The sequence below is a fragment of the Hoplias malabaricus genome, chromosome 2 (assembly GCF_029633855.1).
Source record: "Hoplias malabaricus isolate fHopMal1 chromosome 2, fHopMal1.hap1, whole genome shotgun sequence".
Taxonomy (NCBI): domain Eukaryota; kingdom Metazoa; phylum Chordata; class Actinopteri; order Characiformes; family Erythrinidae; genus Hoplias; species Hoplias malabaricus.
In genome coordinates, this window is record NC_089801.1 from 51,231,940 (window position 1) to 51,251,542 (window position 19,603).

General features: G+C 36.9%; 1 protein-coding gene across 2 annotated transcripts in view; it reads left to right on the forward strand.

The window, feature by feature from the left end:
- Nucleotides 1-9,966, forward strand: part of runx1 (RUNX family transcription factor 1) — a 70,239-nt gene extending 60,273 nt beyond the window's left edge. For both annotated transcript variants that reach the window (XM_066657385.1, XM_066657394.1), the window contains 3 exons: nt 1,068-1,235; nt 7,531-7,656; nt 8,499-9,966. In XM_066657385.1, coding sequence (XP_066513482.1) covers nt 1,068-1,235; nt 7,531-7,656; nt 8,499-9,007 — 803 coding nt within the window. In that variant the 3' untranslated portion in view covers nt 9,008-9,966. The remainder of the gene's footprint in view (nt 1-1,067; nt 1,236-7,530; nt 7,657-8,498) is intronic.
- The last annotated feature ends 9,637 nt before the right edge of the window (nt 9,967-19,603 follow it).

Sequence of the window (19,603 nt, forward strand, 5' to 3'; positions counted from 1 at the left end):
TAGAGCCTTTCCAGAATCATTGGGCGCAATGCAGGAACACACCCTGGAGGGGGCGCCAGTCCTTCACAGGGCAACACAAACTCACACATTCACTCACAACTATGGACACTTTTGAGTCGCCAATCCACCTGCCTACAAGTGTTTTTGGACCATGGGAGGAAAACAGAGCACCCAGAGGAAACCCACGCGGACACAGTGAGAACACTAAACTGTCACCTGGTGTGGGACTTGAACCCATAACCTCCAGGCCCCTGGAGCTGTTTGATTGTGACACTACCTGCTGCACCACCATGCTGCCCATGGAACCATATTTAAGTAAAATAATTAGATTAAAGTACTCTATACTTAGGTAATAGTACAAAAGCAAATATCTATTAATATCTGTTACTTTGTGCCCAGTGTATGGGCAATTTGTAAGAAGACACCATTCATTTGGAGGTGTTTATTGTGATGTTTGAGAGACATATGCTGCCATCATTGTAATGTCTTTTGCTGGGAAGTCCATGGTTACTTCAACAAAATATGCCAAGCCTCATCCTTCATGTACTACAACAACATGATTTTGTAGACACAGGGTGTGTGCGCGCTTGACTGGCCTGCCTGCAGATCTGTCTGCATTGATCAGAAAAACACAAATGACCAAAAAAACAATAAAGGGAAATAATTCCACAAGCAATAATTTGTCATTCTCAGTTCTCAAACCATTAGAAAATTTAATTAAAAGGAAAGGTAGTGTGAAACAATGATAACCATATATTTGTCCCATATTTTATAGGCATCAAATTACAAATTGGTTTATATTAACAAAAAACAATCAAGTTGATCAGTGAAAGCACTGTGAATATTTTTTTACACTTCTTTTATTTAAATCAATATTTATGTGAATTAACAAGTGATTGTTAATTATTCTTGTTATTTGCATTTTACAAAGTATCCCAGCATTTTTGGTAACATGGTTATAGTAAATTTTTACATTCATCTGAATTATAATTGATTTTGAATTATTGTTCAAAAGTTTTGAACGGTAGTGTAATCAAGTGTTTTTTTTTATTTGTGTGTGTGTGTAGGCCACAGACAAAAGTTAGAAGAAGCTGTAAAGCCTGGAGCATTGGCCTTCTCAGAGCAGCTGAGACGGAGTGCCATGAGGTGTAGTCCCCATCAGGGTGCTGCTCCAAACCCTCGGGCCACCCTCAACACACCACCTTTCAGCAGTCCCCCACACAGTCAGATTCCTGGTGAGTTACCAACATTTTAAAAAATTAAATCAAAATTAATTATAGCAAACATGTTTGTCCTGAATTTGGAGACATTCCACCTTAAATAATCCTAAACAGCAAAAATAAGTCAATATTACCCACCCATGGTGGAGGAACAGATAATAATATCTTCATCTTGGTTCCTGCTTTTCAATGTTTGGTGTTCTGACTGTTGTCTTAAAAACCTCAAGATGCCTTTGCTCTGCCATAAGCAGAGCAAGAGAAAGCCTAGCATACCGGACTGAGACAGTTTTTATAACCAATTAGACATTGGGGCTTTGTAAACAGAATGCACCAGTTTCAAACATTCAAACAGATTGTAGAGCTTGCAAATGTTGAGTATTGTGTTTTGAATATGTGTTAAGCATTTAGTATAGTCATTTTCAAATATCACCATGACCCTAAACTGGATAAGCATTTACAGACAATGAATTAATTAATAATTAATTTTCAAATATCTCACAACTATAAATATAGTGACACAGTGTTACAATATTTTGAGAATAACTTATAAGAGAATAACATGTAATATTTTCCCCAATTTTCAAAATAAATAAATAATAAATCCATAACATTTACTTGCAACTTAGCTTCACAGAAAATCACTTTTTAAAACTGACTTCTTTAAAAACATGTTAAGGAGAAAGAAAATGAGAATTTGAATGAAGTAGATGGGTAAATGGCCCAGTTTATTCTTCATAATTTATTGTTTTTCTATTTTGGAATATGTCTATGTGAGTCTGATGCCTAATTTGTTCCTGCTGGGTGACCTGAGGGGATGTATGGACACGCATTTCTCAATACACCATCTAATATACAGACATAACAAATGAAAAGAACAAGGGCACCTTTGATTGGAACTTAGGTGAGCATGCCTGAACTTGGTACCACACACACAGAGACAAACACACACACACACACACACACACAGACACACACAAACACACACAGAGTACACGTTAGAGTGTGATGAAAGTGGAAGCTTTTAGTCCTTGATACCTTTGCCAAGAGTCTTTAAATGTTTGAAAGAAGTAGTAACTTGTCATCCGTTTTGGCTTGAAATGCTTCATTCACATTCCTGGGTGCAAAAGACTGCATCCTCATATTGTTTTCATTAAAGGTTTATAGAATAAATGATTTCACAGTGGCTGTACAAAACTCATCTGTGGTGTGTGCCACATCACCATGCTGGTAACACATTTAGTCCAGTAAGTGTGTGTAGATACTTAATGTGAAAAGTGAGTAATGCTTCTTTAGGATTTTATATCTTTTTTTCACAAAATGTAAGCCATTTCCTCTTTTCTGGGAATTTTGTCTCACTCAAGGAACTGCTAAATATTGTATTAGCATGCTAATAGCACTTCTGCCTTTTTTTTTTTGTTCATTGTTTTGGGCATTTCCTAACGTGTCAAGTTTAGCAGGAGGGCCCGTGTCTCTAAGAGAAATTGTTACTTTCTGTTCCTCTCTGAGGGAATGTAAATAGGAGTAAGGTGTGTATGTGTGTGTTTGTGTGTGCCTAAACATGTGTATTGTGAGAGAGTGTGAACAAGAAAAAGAAAGAGATATTGCATATGTATGCTTGGAGGAAGCAGGTCAGGGAAAAAGGGAAGTGAGAGTCAGCTGACAGGAAGCAGCCATATGTAAAAATCCCCAATTCAAAATAAAACTAATGCTAACAATAAACGGATATAAATAAATATAAATAAATGTTACAGTTTTTAAATTTTATGTTTTATTTTATATCAGCAAATATATCAGCAGACATTTTGAACTACAATTTGCCAAAAATATATTTGTTCCCTGTAGAGGATATGTTAACTTACGTGTAAATATGATCAAATATTGACTAGATATTTATCTAGAAAAGGACAATGTCAAAATAAGTTATTTTATGTACAAGCAAATGTTTTAACATCACCGGTAAAATTAGAGACTTTACTGATTTTCTGAGGGATCTTTTACAGCGAATCACCTTAAATATACCAATTTTCCTAATGTTAGTTTGAATGTGAAAATTGTATATGTATATAAATAGCTTTAGCATAATTTTTTTGTTGTTGTTTTTGTTGTTATATTTCAAAATAAAGCAGTTTATTGCTCAGATTTACAGCTTAACATATATTTTCCTCATGTGACACTCCACAGTGCTGATAACCACACAGTGTGATCACATGAAAGACAGCAGAAAAAAAGAGAGTAAAGTAGATGGTAAATAAGGTGACAAAAGTATCAGATGGAGAAGTGAGTGAGGGATGAAGTGAGATTAGAATGATGTGGAAGACTGAAAGATGGTGGCAAAGTTGTGCTGGGTTGTGTGTGTTTATGTATGTGTCTGTGCAGACTGGTGGAACACACTATTTCCTGCCGCGTGCTGCTCTATCCTCTCTGCTCCCGCCACCAGAAATAGCTGCGGGAACGGAGCCATTAAGTTATTAAGTCATTCAAGAGCTCTCTGTGCGTGCCTGTTTCTCTGTATTTTTATTTTCATATTATAGAAAATCAGGAGCAGCTGGGGCCATGAGCTTGCTTGTGTGTGTGTGTGTGTGTGTGTGTGTGTGAATTGGCGTTCTGATCTTTGAGAGCAAGCTTTGATGTGTCCTTATTTCTGCCAAAATAAGGAACTCTGTGTGTGTGTGTGTGTGTGTGTGTGTGTGGAATGTAGTTGGCATTGCACTAACAAAGTGAAAGAGTGTGTTTTTAACTGCATGACTGAAGTTTTAGGAAGTAGAGTTTGAAATTTGGCAGCACATTCAAAAAATGTTTTGGTGTGTTGATAAGTATCAATGGTAGTGGTGTGTTTACTCTTTTAAAAAAAATCTTACACAGTTTATGGATATCTTCAGTGGAAGATGCAGTTAAAGTCATAAGTTGCAGTTATAAGTTTGTGTATTTAATTTGAAGTAATTAAAACTCACAATTACCCTCTTCACAGCATAAAATAAAGACAATATAAAAGATATTCTCTTTAGTCTGGTGAAACAAATCCCTGACACAAATTTAACAGAAAATTTATGGGCAGAACGGAAAACGTGTGTGCAAGCAAGGCCACACTAATTTACACTAATTACACTAATTAAAATATCATCAATATTGAGCTGAAAATGCTAGGTCGGATATTGATTCTGTAACAAATCAAAGCTGGAAAATGATATAATATTTATATCAGAAGAGAAGAAAATGCATTGTGCTATCTTTTGTTTAAAGAAAAGAGAGTGTGAAAAAGGGCGGCACGGTGGCGCAGCAGGTAGTGTCGCAGTCACTGGTTTGGTTCGATTCCCGCTCCAGGTGACTGTCTGTGAGGAGTTGGTGTGTTCTCCCCGTGTCCGCGTGGGTTTCCTCCGGGTGCTCCGGTTTCCTCCCACAGTCCAAAAACACACGTTGGTAGGTGGACTGGCGACTCAAAAGTGTCTGTAGTGTGAGTGAATGTGAGTGTGTGTCTGTGTTGCCCTGTGAAGGACTGGCGCCCCCTCCAGGGTGTATTCCTGCCTTGCGCCCAATGATTCCAGGTAGGCTCTGGACCCCCGCGACCCTGAATTGGATAAGCAGTTACAGATAATGAATGAATGAATGAATGAGTGTGAAAAACCTATGTAATGTTAAGGTTCCATGCCAGCTGTGTGTGTGTGTGTGTGTGTGTGTGTGTGTGTGTGTGTGTGTGTGTGTGTGTGTGTGTGTGTGTTTGTGTATGTGCATGCAGTAAATCTAGGTGAGTAGTATAAGTATATTTATTAAATTGCATCAAAAATCTTACATGACTTAAGTCAGCAATTACTTTAAGTATGACTTTCTATATTTAAATTACCCTGACTTTGAAAGAGAGCATAATTACTACTGGTTACCTTAAATGAATGCATCCATTTCATTTTGTTGTCTGCTTCTTTTCAAAAATAATGTATTCTTACCTATTGTGTATCATGATGTTATCGCTTTGCCATATCTCCCAACTCTTTGCTCAACCTACATCTACTACGATCCCACTCACCATTTTGCTTTTCATTCTTCAAATGACAGTATGTGTGTGTGTGTGCGCGTGTTTTCGCCCAGCCTTCTCTCTGTCTCAGCTTCTTTTGCATCTAGTATGTTGCATGTGTGTGTTTGTGTGTGGGAGACCAGTAAAAAAGTGAATGAGACTTCATCGGCACCGGATGCCCGAATCCGCCTCCAGCCGCCCACCCAGCCATGTGTGACTCCTGCCCCAGATCAGAAGTGCTGGGCCTGGGGAGGAACGGCAGGAAAGAGGGGAGCTTCTGAAAGGAGCCTTGGGGGGATGGGGGGTGGGTTTGGGGTTGATTTGGCAGCGGGCCGCACTCTGGCTCCACTTGAAACGGCCCAAACTAAGTTTTTGGCCGCCTTGTGTAATTTGCTTCCTCTCTGATGGCTCGCCCTCCCCTTCTGTCTGGAAGTCTGCAGGCTATCAACAAGCATTTATTAGACCATAGGGAGCAATGGAGCCAGAGAGAAAGAAAAGAGGTAGAAGTGAGAGAGAATGACGGAGAAGAGGGTAAAAAAGTAAGAGACCAGGAAAGAAATGAGGGAAGTAATGATAGAAGAATGGTGAAAGGGGAAAGGGAATGAAAGAAAGTGAAAAAAGGAAAGAGTGAAGAAGCATTGTCAAAAGAGGGTAGGTAGGGAGAAAAACACATAGTGAAGCAGTAGAGGGACAGGGAAATGAGAGAGACAGATGAAGAGAGAAAGAAGAGCAAAAAGTTCCAGACTTCATGCTCAGTTAATATGTCCTTCTGCTCGTTTTGGCCACTTTTTATTGATTTTATTCTTGCCCTTGATGTTGTTGTAGGATCAAAGTACAAAGCATATCAGAGATAGCTGATCAGTTTCAAATGATTTATGATATGTTTTTTTATATGTTCCTCAGTAACTGAGTGACCTGTTGCTGAATCATAGAGTTGGGGGCCATGTCTCCACCTGCTAATTCAGCATTGGCCAAAGAACTGTTGCTAGGCAATTAGAGTACAAATCTTTATATCATCATTGTTAATAGAAATCATTAAAATCTTCTATAATTTAGTTGTTCTTTTTCCTTTTTTTAACATTTTTTTTAACAATGTTTTGAAGAAGGGACTAATAAATATTATCCTTTTTTTTATTTACATTAACCTATGTTAAGAAGGTTTTTCACTATTATTTTGAACTAACCATATTGTATATGTATATTCAAATATATAAATCAAAACTCAAAAAATGGGACATTGTGTAATGTACTAAATGCATTACAATAAATTAATTTAAATATTAAATATTGATTTTTGTTTAATGGACAAGCGTACAAAGAAAAGATTTCAATTGTTTTCACCAAACAAATTAATTGTATGGTTTTGTTACTTTAAACAAACTTTTTAAACTATTTTGAATTTAATATCATTCCAAAACAAGCCAGAAAATGGGGCACTGTGACAAAATAGCAGTTAAAATATATATAAAATATTTAAGTTATGCAAAGTTGAAACATTTCATTAAATGTAGGTGTAATATAAAAATGAATCAAAAAAGAACATGCACCCAAGGCATTCATTGCAAAGGATTTAGGGATTTCACATATAATAATGTGAAAATTCAGGTATCAAGGGACATCTCAGGTTATGTAAGGCAAGGCTGGAAACCACTGCTAAGTTTGTGTGAATAGCAAACCCTCAGATAGCATGCCTAGGCATCTGTCATGCTACTGTGATAAATATAGCTGCATGGGCCTGAGAACCCTTCAGAAAACCATTGTCACTTAGAGTAGTCTGTCACTGCTTCAAGAAATGAAACCTGAAACTCAATTTTGCAAGTAGAAAACCATTCACTATTTCCATGCAGGAATGTGGCCGAAATCTCTAGGCCCAAGCGGATTGCAGATGGTTTAAAGAAACCAGTGCTATGTTCAGATGAGCTATATCTTTATGAGAGACATCAAAATCTCTGTGTCAAAACAAAAGAGAAAGACTCTTATCACTAATAAAAGTGAAAGTTGAAACATCTGTCATGGCATGGGGTACATCAGTGCCCTTGGCATGGATGACTTGAATATGTGAGAAGAAGGTACTCTTTAATTGAGGTGAATATTGGGATTTCAGGAAGTCTATGGTTATTTCAGCAAGACAATGTAATGCAGGGCAATACAATGTTGATCCACTGATTTTGAGCAGCTGAAGTCTTGTAATAAACAAGAATACACTAAAATTCCACTTGAAAACTTCACCAAATTGTATGCTCATTTCCCAAATGACTAAAAACAATTCTGTCCTGATATTTTCTTAATCTCCTTGTCATTCAGATTCCAGACAAATGCAGACATCTCCATCCTGGTCTTATGAACAGTCCTACCCTTACCTGGGCCCTATTTCTGCTCCAGCTGTTCACCCAGCAACACCCATCTCCCCCAGCCGCAATCCCATACACTGTAAGCTCTAAAGCAGCTTGTTTTCATATTACATATGAAACTGATATATTATTGAGGCATAATCAATAGGTAACTGAACAGACCCTGCTTGTTTTTATTGTAAAAGTTTGTATATAATGATCAGATACATAGAAGTTCAAGCGAACCCACTCTTCATGGGTACAATCTATTCAACTGTTTTCATATATGCAGAAGAAAATAAATGTTCAGATATGTACACACAGCTTTTATAATCACTATAGAAAAGCATGAAATGAAATGGGGAGTCTTAACTCATCATTCCAAATGGCTAGAGGGGTATAAAACCCTCCAAGCAGTGAGCAGTGAAGCAGCAGGACTGTTTTTATAGTGTTTTTATATCTGTAGTCTCCTAGAGTGGAGACTTCTATAGAAGCAATGGTGAATATAATACCTATGAATACCCATAATATTTGACCTATTATACCTTTTTAGTGGTTTAGCATTTTAGCATTTTGCAGATGTGGATGTTTGCAAGTGAGTCTTGAAAAAAAAACCTCCTTATATTTAGATGGATGTCAATGTAAAAAGATTTTATTCCAGGTAATTCTGGTGAATTTCTTTTGGTCCATTCATCATGTTTTTTACACAATATGAAGGACAGCTGTTCAAATGATTCCACAAAAATTCCACAAATGTTTTTGATTGGATATGCATGAATACTGTGATTAATATGTGACTGCAAACATGCATGCATTTGTGAAAACCTGTAATTCTGTAGGAGTTTTTCCAAAGGATGCTTTTCAAATCAAATGATAACTATAAAAATTAATTTTTTTAATTAATCAGTTTTCTGACTGAACAAAAACATTTCTTAATTGCAGGTCCAGACCTGACAGCATTCACTGACCCTCGTGTGGGTCTAGAGCGTTCCTTCTCCTCCATCCCCTCTCTCCCTGACAGCCGCTTCACTGACCCCCGTGTTCCCTACCCCACCGGAGCCTTCACCTACACCCCAACCCCTGTCACCAATGCCATCGGCATCGGCATGTCTGCCATGACTGCCCCCACTGGTCGCTATCACACTTACCTTCCACCACCCTATCCTGCCAGCTCCTCCCAGGGCCAAGGTGGACCCTTCCAGGCTAGTTCCTCACCCTATCACCTATACTACAGCACCACATCAGGATCCTACCAGTTCTCCATGATGCCGGGGGGTGGTGGAGAACGTTCACCACCACGTATCCTTCCCCCGTGCACCAATGCCTCCACAGGCTCTGCCCTCCTCCACCCCTCACTGCCTAATCAGAGCGATGTTGTTGTTGAGGCAGAGGGAAGCCACAGCAGCTCCCCAACTAACATGTCAGCTGAAGCGGTTTGGAGGCCATATTGAGCACCGGATGAAAAACTGTCAGGTTGGACAACAAGAAGTTGAAAGGCAGCTGAATTAGGTCGATTCTCAATGAAGCAGTGGGCAAAGAATTCATTTTACACAGCATGAGACTCATCTTTGTTTTTTTTAAAGAGTTGTGGATAATTTGTTTATTATTATTATTGTTATTATTATTAATATTATTAATTTTTTATTGCAATAATGTTTCAGCATTACTTTCTAATTTGTCAATGACACCAGCTATTTCCATTTTACACAATTACACTGACATGGCACACTCATCAAACATGAATCTAAAAAAATTGCTGGCAATAAATTACCTCGCCACAGTGCTGTTCTAAAGGAGTATGTTGAAAAATGTAAACCACCAAATACATTGAAACATGTATAGCTGCCAAAATAAAAGTTTGTTTCCAGACTTGGTCTCTGGGAACTATTTACTTGAATCATTTAATGGCAGTGACTTCTAGACAGTACTTCCTGTTCACTGACAATTATTGCAAGAGTATTCATGATTAAGGAAGCCCAGTGTGATGTCTGGATGATTGCAGCTTGGTATTAATCACTTAACCAGCCTGCCTGATTCACAGCCAAGGCAAGAGCTATGCTTACTGCTCTAACACTGGTGCAGTACTCAGTGTCATAGATGATTTCCACTCAATTTAAATAGGCATTAGGTTCTGTGATACCTTCAGGTTATGAGGTTCAGTCCAGTCACTGCCTTTCAAGGTCTGCCTCTATCTGTTAAATTTATGACACAAATCAGTGTACAATTTTCCACTTGATTATAAGCATAAAACAATACCACTGACAATATTGGATCAAATTCTGAATGTAAAAACCTTTGTTTGTGAAAAAGCCAAATGTTTGTAGAGTATGTTGTGTGGTGTCCTTCTTTCATCAGAAGCCTGAAAGACTTTCTTTTTCTCTCTGTGTCATTTTTTCATCTTAAATTCGTAACTTCCAATTCTGTCCACTAGGTAGATCTTCCCCTCTGCCCCACACTGGGAGTATGAAAGCTTTCTTTGAGTCACGGAAACCACCAATACATTTTTTTAACTACTCATGGGTTTGTCTCACTGGACATCCTAACAGTCCTAAGAGTCAAGTATTATTGACACTAAAGTTTGACATTTGTAAGAGGAAAACAAACATGCTTCTTTATTTATGCAATTTTATTTTGAGACTGGCAATAATAGTAGAACTCGTAGCCTGCTTTTAATGAGAGCAACGCAGGGACAGTCGTGACCGCTTTAAAATATCAAGAAAAAAAAACAATTTTAATTCATTTGTAAAACAGCAGAATGATATCTTAGTTCATTAAGCAACAATCAGCCATAATATTAAGATAACACCACGTTGTTTCCACACTCAATGTTCATTCTCTCAGCTCCACTGACTATACAGGAGCATTTTGTAGTTCTACAATTACAGGCCTTAGTCCATCTGCAGCCATTCTGTTTCCATCTGTAGTCCATACTTTAACCCCCATTCACCTCATTCTTCAATGGTCAGGACCATCAAATAGCAGGTATGATATGGCTGGTGGACCATTCTCAGTGCTGAGAGTTTTTCTTTTTTATTTTAATCTTTAAGTAAGCAAGTCAAGTCAAAAAAGACATACTTATTTACTTATTTACAAGTTAAGCTACTTAAGGAAAAAGGGGATACAAGACACACACAAACACACATATCTCGGCTTTTAAGAATTACAGATTAAATGTTATTACTGATACATGTACGTGTTCCGTAATTGCATTTCTATTAATTTGCACTGCTGTACATCTAATCTGTATCAAATTTAGCAGGTAGGATGGTCATTGACCAATGAGGGTTTGGTAAACGAGTGTGAACCAGTGTAAACTGTGACAAGTTTGTAAGAAGAACCCATTAACCACAGAGTAAAGTGAGCAGTGATGAGTTCTAAAGGGGGCATTTGTAAAAAAATCTGAGAGCTGAATGGTACAGAGCATCAAGCTTCTGAAGAGTACTTTTATACAGCAGTTTACAAACAGTATCACTGTAGTCAAATGACAGAAGCATAGTCATGTGCACCAAAGTTAGTTTTGCAGCATGAGTGAAGAAGGAAGGATTTGTATACAGAAATTCAAGTTTCGCATTGACCTTTGATTGTAACTTTGTAATATGATAAGAAAATGATAAAGAAGCATCTAACCAAATCTAACCTAGATAATTGTAAGTTGTACACTGTCCTATAATAGCTCACTCATTGATAGGGAATGTGAAAGTGGGTTCATTTATAATATTCATCTTTGCTATAGAGATTTTTAATGATAAGCTCAGAGCGGCAAAGGCAACAGTCGCTTCCATTCAAACCTCTCAACCACCATGGGCAAGACCAAAGAGCTGTCAAAGGATGTCAGGAACAAGATTGTAGACCTGCATGAAGCTGGAATGGGCAACAAGACCATCAGTAAGAAGCTTGCTAAGTCCACTGTTGGTGACATGATTAAAAAATGGAAGAGATACAAGTTAACAGTTAATCACCCTCACTCTGGAGTTCCATGCAAGATCTCAACATATGGGGTGGGTCCAGAGCCTACCTGGAATCATTGAGCGCAAGGCGGGAATACACCCTGGAGGGGGCGCCAGTCCTTCACAGGGCAACACAGACACATTTGGACACTTTTGAGTCACCAAACCACCTACCAACGTGTGTTTTTGGACTGTGGGAGGAAACCGGAGCACCCGGAGGAAACCCACGCGGACACGGGGAGAACACACCAACTCCTCACAGACAGTCACCCGGAGCAGGAATCGAACCCACAACCTCCAGGCCCCTGGAGCTGTGTGACTGTGACACTACCTGCTGCGTCACCGTGCCGCCCTCTTATTTTTTTTATTTATTCAAAATAAATAAGATAAAAAAATCTGGGAACAACTGGCAACTGTTTAGGCCTGTTTTTCAAGGCCTGAATTTTTGCTTGTGATTTGAGCTCTTTAATGGCTTGCTATAGTTTGTATCATGTATATCTAACACTGTTAGCGTAAAATAGGCTATAGTTTTGCCACAATTCTAAAGTTAGCCTGTACTATTTTTCACAAAATGTTCTTATAAAATGTGAACAGGGCATATATTTTTCACTTTAATTTATAGCCAGCACTGCCTGTATTACAGGGTACTTAAGGGTAACACACACGAAAAGTACCAGGTACTAAGCTACACTTTAATTTACAGCCCGCACTGCCTGTATTACAGAGTACTTAAAGGTAAGATACAGGAAAGTACCATGTAATAAGCTACACTTTAATTTACAGCCTGCACTTTCTGTTTTACAGGGTACCTAAAAGTAAGTTACAGGAAAGTACCAGGTACTAAGCTACACTTTAATTTACAGCCCGCACGCCCTGTATTACAGGATACTTAAGGGTCAGATATAGGAAAGTACAAGGTACAAAGCTGTACTAACATAACACTTAAGATTAAATCTGGAGAGTGCACATTTACTTCATTTAAAAGGAATGGTATATGCCAAGGACCTCTTGTGTTAAGACGATGACCGGAAGGTAAGTCTGCTGAGCTGAGGAACCAGGAAAGTGTGGAAGACAACACTAATGCATATTCCCTGCTGTACCCATGTGAGCAGAAAAGAAACACCCATTTCATCATTAGTCAGCTATGTACATATAATGCCCCAATACATATAGGCTAAACAGTGTAAAATATCTCGAGAGTGTGTGATGATGATTATTTTGGTAAATCACATGTCCTGAACCTAATGAGTAAAGTACCATAAAAATCTGCTACTGACTGTAATGAAAGTAGCTGACCATGTCCTCTGTTTGTCACTGTAATTTATTTTAAAGGAACTATAATTACATTCAGAGGTACAGTGAATTCAGAATAGTAGCTGCATTCCTTATTCATAAAAATGACAATAATAGTCACTCGCATAAACCATCATACTTTTAATTCAATTTTATAATTTATAATTAACCGCGACCCTGAATGGAATAAGCGGTTACAGACAATAAATGACTAAATGAACGAATTAATAAATCTATAGTTATGCTGAGAAGTAGAATGAATTCTGAACGTAGTTACATGGTTATGTAGTAATAACCACATACTTCTAGTATCATACCCTTTACTTACTTACTCTTTAGTTACATTTTTTTTTTATCTTACAGCTGACCTAACAGGTACTTACTCTGTACTTACCCAGTAATTAACAGGCTGTAATTTAAAGTGTTACCAGTAAAAGTCATATATAATATAGATTTATAGCAAACAGAGTGATCTGTTTCAAGCGTTTATTTCTTTTATTGTTTATTCTTTTATTTATATTATGTTGATGATTATGGTTTACAGCCAATGAAAACCCAAAAGTCAATTATCTCAGTAAATTAGAATAATAAACAAAACACAAACAACACCTGCATAGGTTTCCTAAGCCTTTAAATGGTCCCTTAAAAAGATTGTTTTGACAAATGTCCATAAGGCAGTCTGAATACAGTTTGCTGTATTCAAACATATTAATGGAAAGTTGAGTGGAAGGAAAACCTGTGGTAGGAAAAAGTGCATAAGCAACAGGGATAACCGCAGTTTTGAAAGGATTGTCAGGAAAAGGGAGATTCACAAGGAGTGGACCGCTGCTGGAGTCGTGCTTCAAGAGCCACCACAAACAGACGTATCCATGACATGGGCTAGAACTGTCAAGGTCCTTGAGTCATGCCACTCATGACATGGAGACAATGCTAGAAGCAACTTCCATGGGCCAAGGAGAAAAACTGCAAAAGGGTGAACTGGACTGTTGCTCAGTGGTCCAAAGTTTTTCAGATGAAAGTAAATGTTGCATTTCATTTGGAAATCAAGGTCCCAGCATCTTGAGGAAGAGTAGAGAGACACACAATCCAAGCTGCTTGAATCTAGTGTGAAGTTTCCACTACCAGCCAAGTCAATCCATCTACCAATGTGTGCTTTTTGGACCGTGAGAGGAAAGCCAAGCTTTCGGAGGAAACCCACGCAGACTCGGGGAGAACACACCAAACTCCTCACAGTCACCCGAGATTGAACCCACAACCTCCAGGTCCCTAGAGCTGGGTGACGGCTACATTACCTGCTGCGCGAGTGTGCCGCCCGGTACTGTATAATAAATAACTATTTTCATTAACATTAATTAATTCCTGGGAAGAATGTCACTATTGCTCTTTAAAATAGAGCTGAAAGAATGATCATTTTAAAGTATTTAAGTAGTTACTATCTCTCTCTCTCTCGCTCTGTCTCTTTTTATCGCAATGTAACTCTCTCACTCTCTCTCTTTCTCTCTCTTTGTCTCTCTCACTCTCTCCCTCTATCACTATGTCACTGTCTCTCCTTGTGCTGATGGGACAAGAATGGCTAGCTTGTTGGTGGACAGTATACAACGCCCCCTCTCTGCAGCTTCCATTTTCTATTCTTGACCCAGGATGAATTTACACAAACCAGCAGACAGGTCCTGACATGCCCTGCAATAGTCAACTCTCCCCAACACAAATGACTCTTTATGTCTTCTTCACTTCTTTATCTTGCTTTCTTTCCAAATTGAAGTTCCAATATTTTTTGTCCCACATTTGCAAATTATATAAATAATTTTATTACCAAATGAAATTAAATGAAATATAAACCTGTTTATTCATTTTTATTTATGTTGGACCAGTCTACATATTTGAATTAAGTACCTTTTCCTCTATTCCAACATTGATTTGCTTATATAAAAATCATCTATCTTTTATCACATTTGTATTAAGAATATAAATCTAAAAAACACTTTTGTTGGAAACAATCTAACCATGCTAGCTTCTTGAATATTGGTTACTTATATGGAATATTAAGTTATTACCATTATAAATGCTAATGTATATACACAGACTACACACACACCCGCACCACCTAGCAGCCGGCGTGAGGAGACAGCCCAGCCTTAGCTATAATCCTACACCAGGATTCAGGCCAAGGTCCATAAAATCAATTCGCCTTTATAAAAAGAGCCCGAGGTGTCAAAGCAGCCTGACCCCCTCCCACCAGACACACACACACACACACAAACACATACCAGCAGTGTGGATTTATATGTGGCTGTGTGTTTGTGTGAATGCATATAATCTGAGAAAAGTCCACAACATTTCTGAATTATCATGTTTTCCTCTAAAGGTGGAGACATTTTATCTTTCATAAAGATATACACAGTGTCCACACTAAGAGAAATACGTGAGGACAGTAACACAAATGGGTTGGTCCCTGGTGTGTGAGAGCAGTGAAAGGAAATTATGGACTCAAAGTACCTTCTTTTAGAAATAAGTAAGCACATAGTGTGTTTGGCGGTGGGCCAATCAGTGGTACTTCTTCTTAAACAAAAACAAAACACATATTTATTGGCAGTTTTGGCTTGGTGTTTGGGTAAACAGATTTGGTTGGTGTTTGGGTTAACAATAAAAGTATGGAATGTATTGGAGCTCTGACTGACTGTCAAAAGAAAAATAAATCTGGCTGCTTCTACTTTAGTTCTTTGAATGCCTGAATGCATTTTTGTCTTTTGGAATTTATACTGTGTATAGTGTTTCAAAGTGCAAGTATTTGAAAAATACTTAAGCAAACTTCCAAAACAATACTGGAATATAGTAACAAAGAACAATTTACCAAGAGATTTCCATCTCTACTACAGCATCAGAATGTTTGCTAAAGTGTCCCCACACTTACATGAAAACATGTACATAAGGACATTTGAGGACGTGCACGTTCCTGCATGTATGTGTGTGTGTGTGTGTGTGTGTGTGTGTGCATGCATGTATGCATGTGTGTGTTTGTGTGTGTTATACATGCCTGCACTGCCAATAAAGAAGGGATGTTCCTGGCACAGAGAGCAAATTTAGCTAATCCCAATATTTTTCACAAATTTTCATTTGGAAAACGAAAAGGAAACATTATAAAAATATTTCTTTTGGTACTGAGGTGAAGGCTATGGTTAGACAGGAGCAGGCAGGCATAGGACCATTTGGCTAGAATAATACAGAGTGGAATATTCCTGAGACATGTTTGAGAGAGAGAGAGAGAGAGAGAGAGAGAGAGAGAGAGAGTGAGAGAGAGAGAGAGAGAGAGTGAGTGAGAGAGAGAAAGAGCGAATAACTGCAAAAAAAAAAAAAAAAAAAAAAAAAAAAAAAAACACACAACGGCAAGGAGGCATTAAGCTTGTGGTAGTCTAACGTCAAATGGAAGCTATTTACACTAAGTAAGTAATTATAGCCCAGTTTAAAATAAATCTAATTTCTCAGTGCAAAAAATTATGCATGAGACAAGAGACATTTCGGAAAATAAAATCTTAATATTTTTCCAGATGAGTAATTAGGAATTGGTTTTTCAAATTAGAAAGGAGCACAATTAAGTTAAATGAATAATGTATTTTTCCCCTTCAACATAATGACAGGTATATAACAAAATAATACAGAAATTGCAAAGTTTCTAATTGGTTTAATTAAAATTGCTAATATACATTTACAAGATTTGAAAGTTGAGTTCATATTCATTTATCATTTTGGTTAGCAAATAAAATGGCTTCTTGTGTGATGTGAACATTGCATCCACTATTGCAAAAAACTGTGAGTCACTGGGTTTATAATTTCACATTGTGAACACAGTATGCAATAGGACAAATAACAATAACTGAATAAAAACTGAAAAATTTGGAGAATTTTTTTAAAGGACGCTTTTTACTGGGGCTAGATATTGAACCCCGTTTATAGAAAATTTTGGATTTTATAAATGCAATAAAATCTAGATTGCGTGACTTGTTAATCATTTTGAAAATATATTTAACCAGAAGTATATAATGACCAGTTTTCCAACTTAATTGTAATTTGTAGGCATGAAGTGTTTATATAATTTCAGAAATGTACACATTTTTGTATGACCTTCAATCACTCATAAGATTCTGTAATACTGTTTTAATAAATATAGCCACATAAGCCCTGGAGTACTTGAGGAAAATGTTCCACTTAATGGGAACGTCTACAATTGTGTGGCAATGATGTTCTCTCTGGTTTATTTACATTAAGCAGCTGTGTGTCCTATAACAGTATGCTTGAGGGGGATAAAATGAATGTTGTTTGTATGTGGCTAAATTTTAAGATGTCTGTACATTTTTACTAACTGTTAGAATTACCACAGAAACACCAAGGTTAATTGAGTTGTCCAATTTTGTAGGAATTTTGCTCTGTGTTTACTTTCATGCAGTTACTGCTGTCACAAATTTAGTCAGTTCCATCTACAGCAAAAATAAGTCAATATTACGAATTATGCAGCAGGATTAGAGTAATATCTTCACCTCTGTTTATGTTTTTCAATGTTTGGAGATATCGTCATTGTCAAAAAATCTCCAAAATGCAGTTTTTCTGCTGTGAGCACAGCGAGATAACTAGCATACTGGAAAGAGAACCTTTGTATTTGTTTTTTTTTTACCTATTTACACACATGGGATTTGTAAAAATATTAGACCGATGTCGAGCACGCAAATAGATTGGAGTGTAAAAGGGTGAGAAGACATCCTCAGAACTTTATATAAAGTATTTTCTGAATGCTGCCACGTTCTTTGGGCCCAAACATATCTCAGATGGCTCCAAAGTTGGTGGCAATGTGATGTGGCCAGATGAGTCCACATTTCAGCTTGGGTTTTTTTTTTTTTTTTTTTTTTAAAAAAAACACATACTGAGTTCTCAGTGCCAAAAATGAAATAAACCATCAAGACGTATAAGCAAAAGAAACATCTGTGCAGGTACTGGGGTGAAGTAGAGTACATGACATTTGTGACTTGCATATGTGTGAGAGTACCCTTGATGTGGAGGTGTATAATGGGATTTTAGAAATACATATTACTGTTTTAAAAGTGATTATTTCAACAAAACAAGACCAGGCATTATTCTGTATGTGCTACAGCAAAATGATACACTGTCAAAAAAATTGTCAAATGTGTGTTTTATTTTACACAGTTATTTAATGAAAGATTACAAATATTCCTCCTGTAAAATATAATGTACATTTAGGGAACACAACTGGACTTTAAAACTAATGTTGTAACTTTAAATGTATATTTAAAGTGTTTGTACTTTTAGAGACAGTAACGTACCTCTACTGTACCTTTTTTCTGAGAGTTTACACACAGATTTATCTACTGTCTTGATGCTTCTCCTATGGGGCATCATATAGAATAGAATCAGAGAACAGCAAACACAGATTGAAATCTTGTTTCAAGTAATAATGGATACAAAATTGTTTGCAAACCTGCAAAAAATTTAAAAGCAATTTAAAAGAATATACAAATTAAAAAAGACAAACATTATATAACAGTGACAGACATACCCCAATATTTAAGTGTTGTAGGGTTTAAATTCAAATTTGGTTTATATTGAGAAAAAACTGTGAATTACAAAAACTATAAATATTTAGATAATTAAAGGTTTTTTAATTACTTTTTTAATTACATAAAGAATGTACAGTCAATCTCTTAAACATATCCTTGTGACTTTCATCTCTGTTCTTTCATCTTTACAACTTCAGAACCTACATACTATTCTCATACCCCTTATCAAATCTTTCAGAACTGTCCCTGAAGATTAATAAATTAATAATAACCCTTGATGTGATGTGTATTTGCTCAGATATTCAACTCCTATCTTTACACTTTTCATTAATATTTCTTAGTGATTTCTCAGCCTAATCTCCATATTTTAATATAGTTTAGACTAAACATGCCAAAGACTGATTAAAGGTCAAGGGTTCTCACCAAGCATTTACAGGCCATTCATCAAGTGGACAGTGCGTCCAGTATCATGGTTGACAGCCTACAGAATCAATACAGAGGACTCTAACCTCTGAAGACTCATCTGCATCAACACCTCTCGTCTTCTGTCATTTCAGTTGTGTTCAGCTTGCAAATTCTAGACTGTGATTAATCGCAAATGATAATGATAAACACAGGAAAATTAAGTATGGCAAAAGCCAGCACACTACCATTAATCTAAACACCTGACACATCAGCAGTAGATGAGTGAACAATTTTTAACCAACATTTATTTTTGGTGCCCACCAGATTAAGTTTCACATTCAGAAAATAGCATAATATAAAGGCTATATTCCAAAGATTCTAACTTAGCTGAATTACTTTTTGTAAATGAATAGGTGGTGAATAAGTCATGACTCTCTAGATTTGCTTTGTACAAATGTCTGCAATTTGTCGTATAATCATAGATTTTATTATATACTAAGACATTTGATTTCTGAGATATTTCTATTGAACTGAACAAATGGAGAATTGCAGCAATGCACAAAACTAAGAAATACCTGCACCACTTGCACAGAAGTCAGACAATGAATGAATGAATGAATGAATGAATGAATGAATGAATGAATTACTCTGCATACTATATCAAGGTGTCCGTTGTAATCCACACCAATGTAATGACATTTTAGGATGATATTTTGAACACTTTGGGCATTGAATAGCTTAAAAATACTGACTGGTTATTTAAAGTTATCCTTACTATACTAAAATAACATAATAATTTAAGACTGACCTTTTTATATACATTTCTGCTTCATAACTA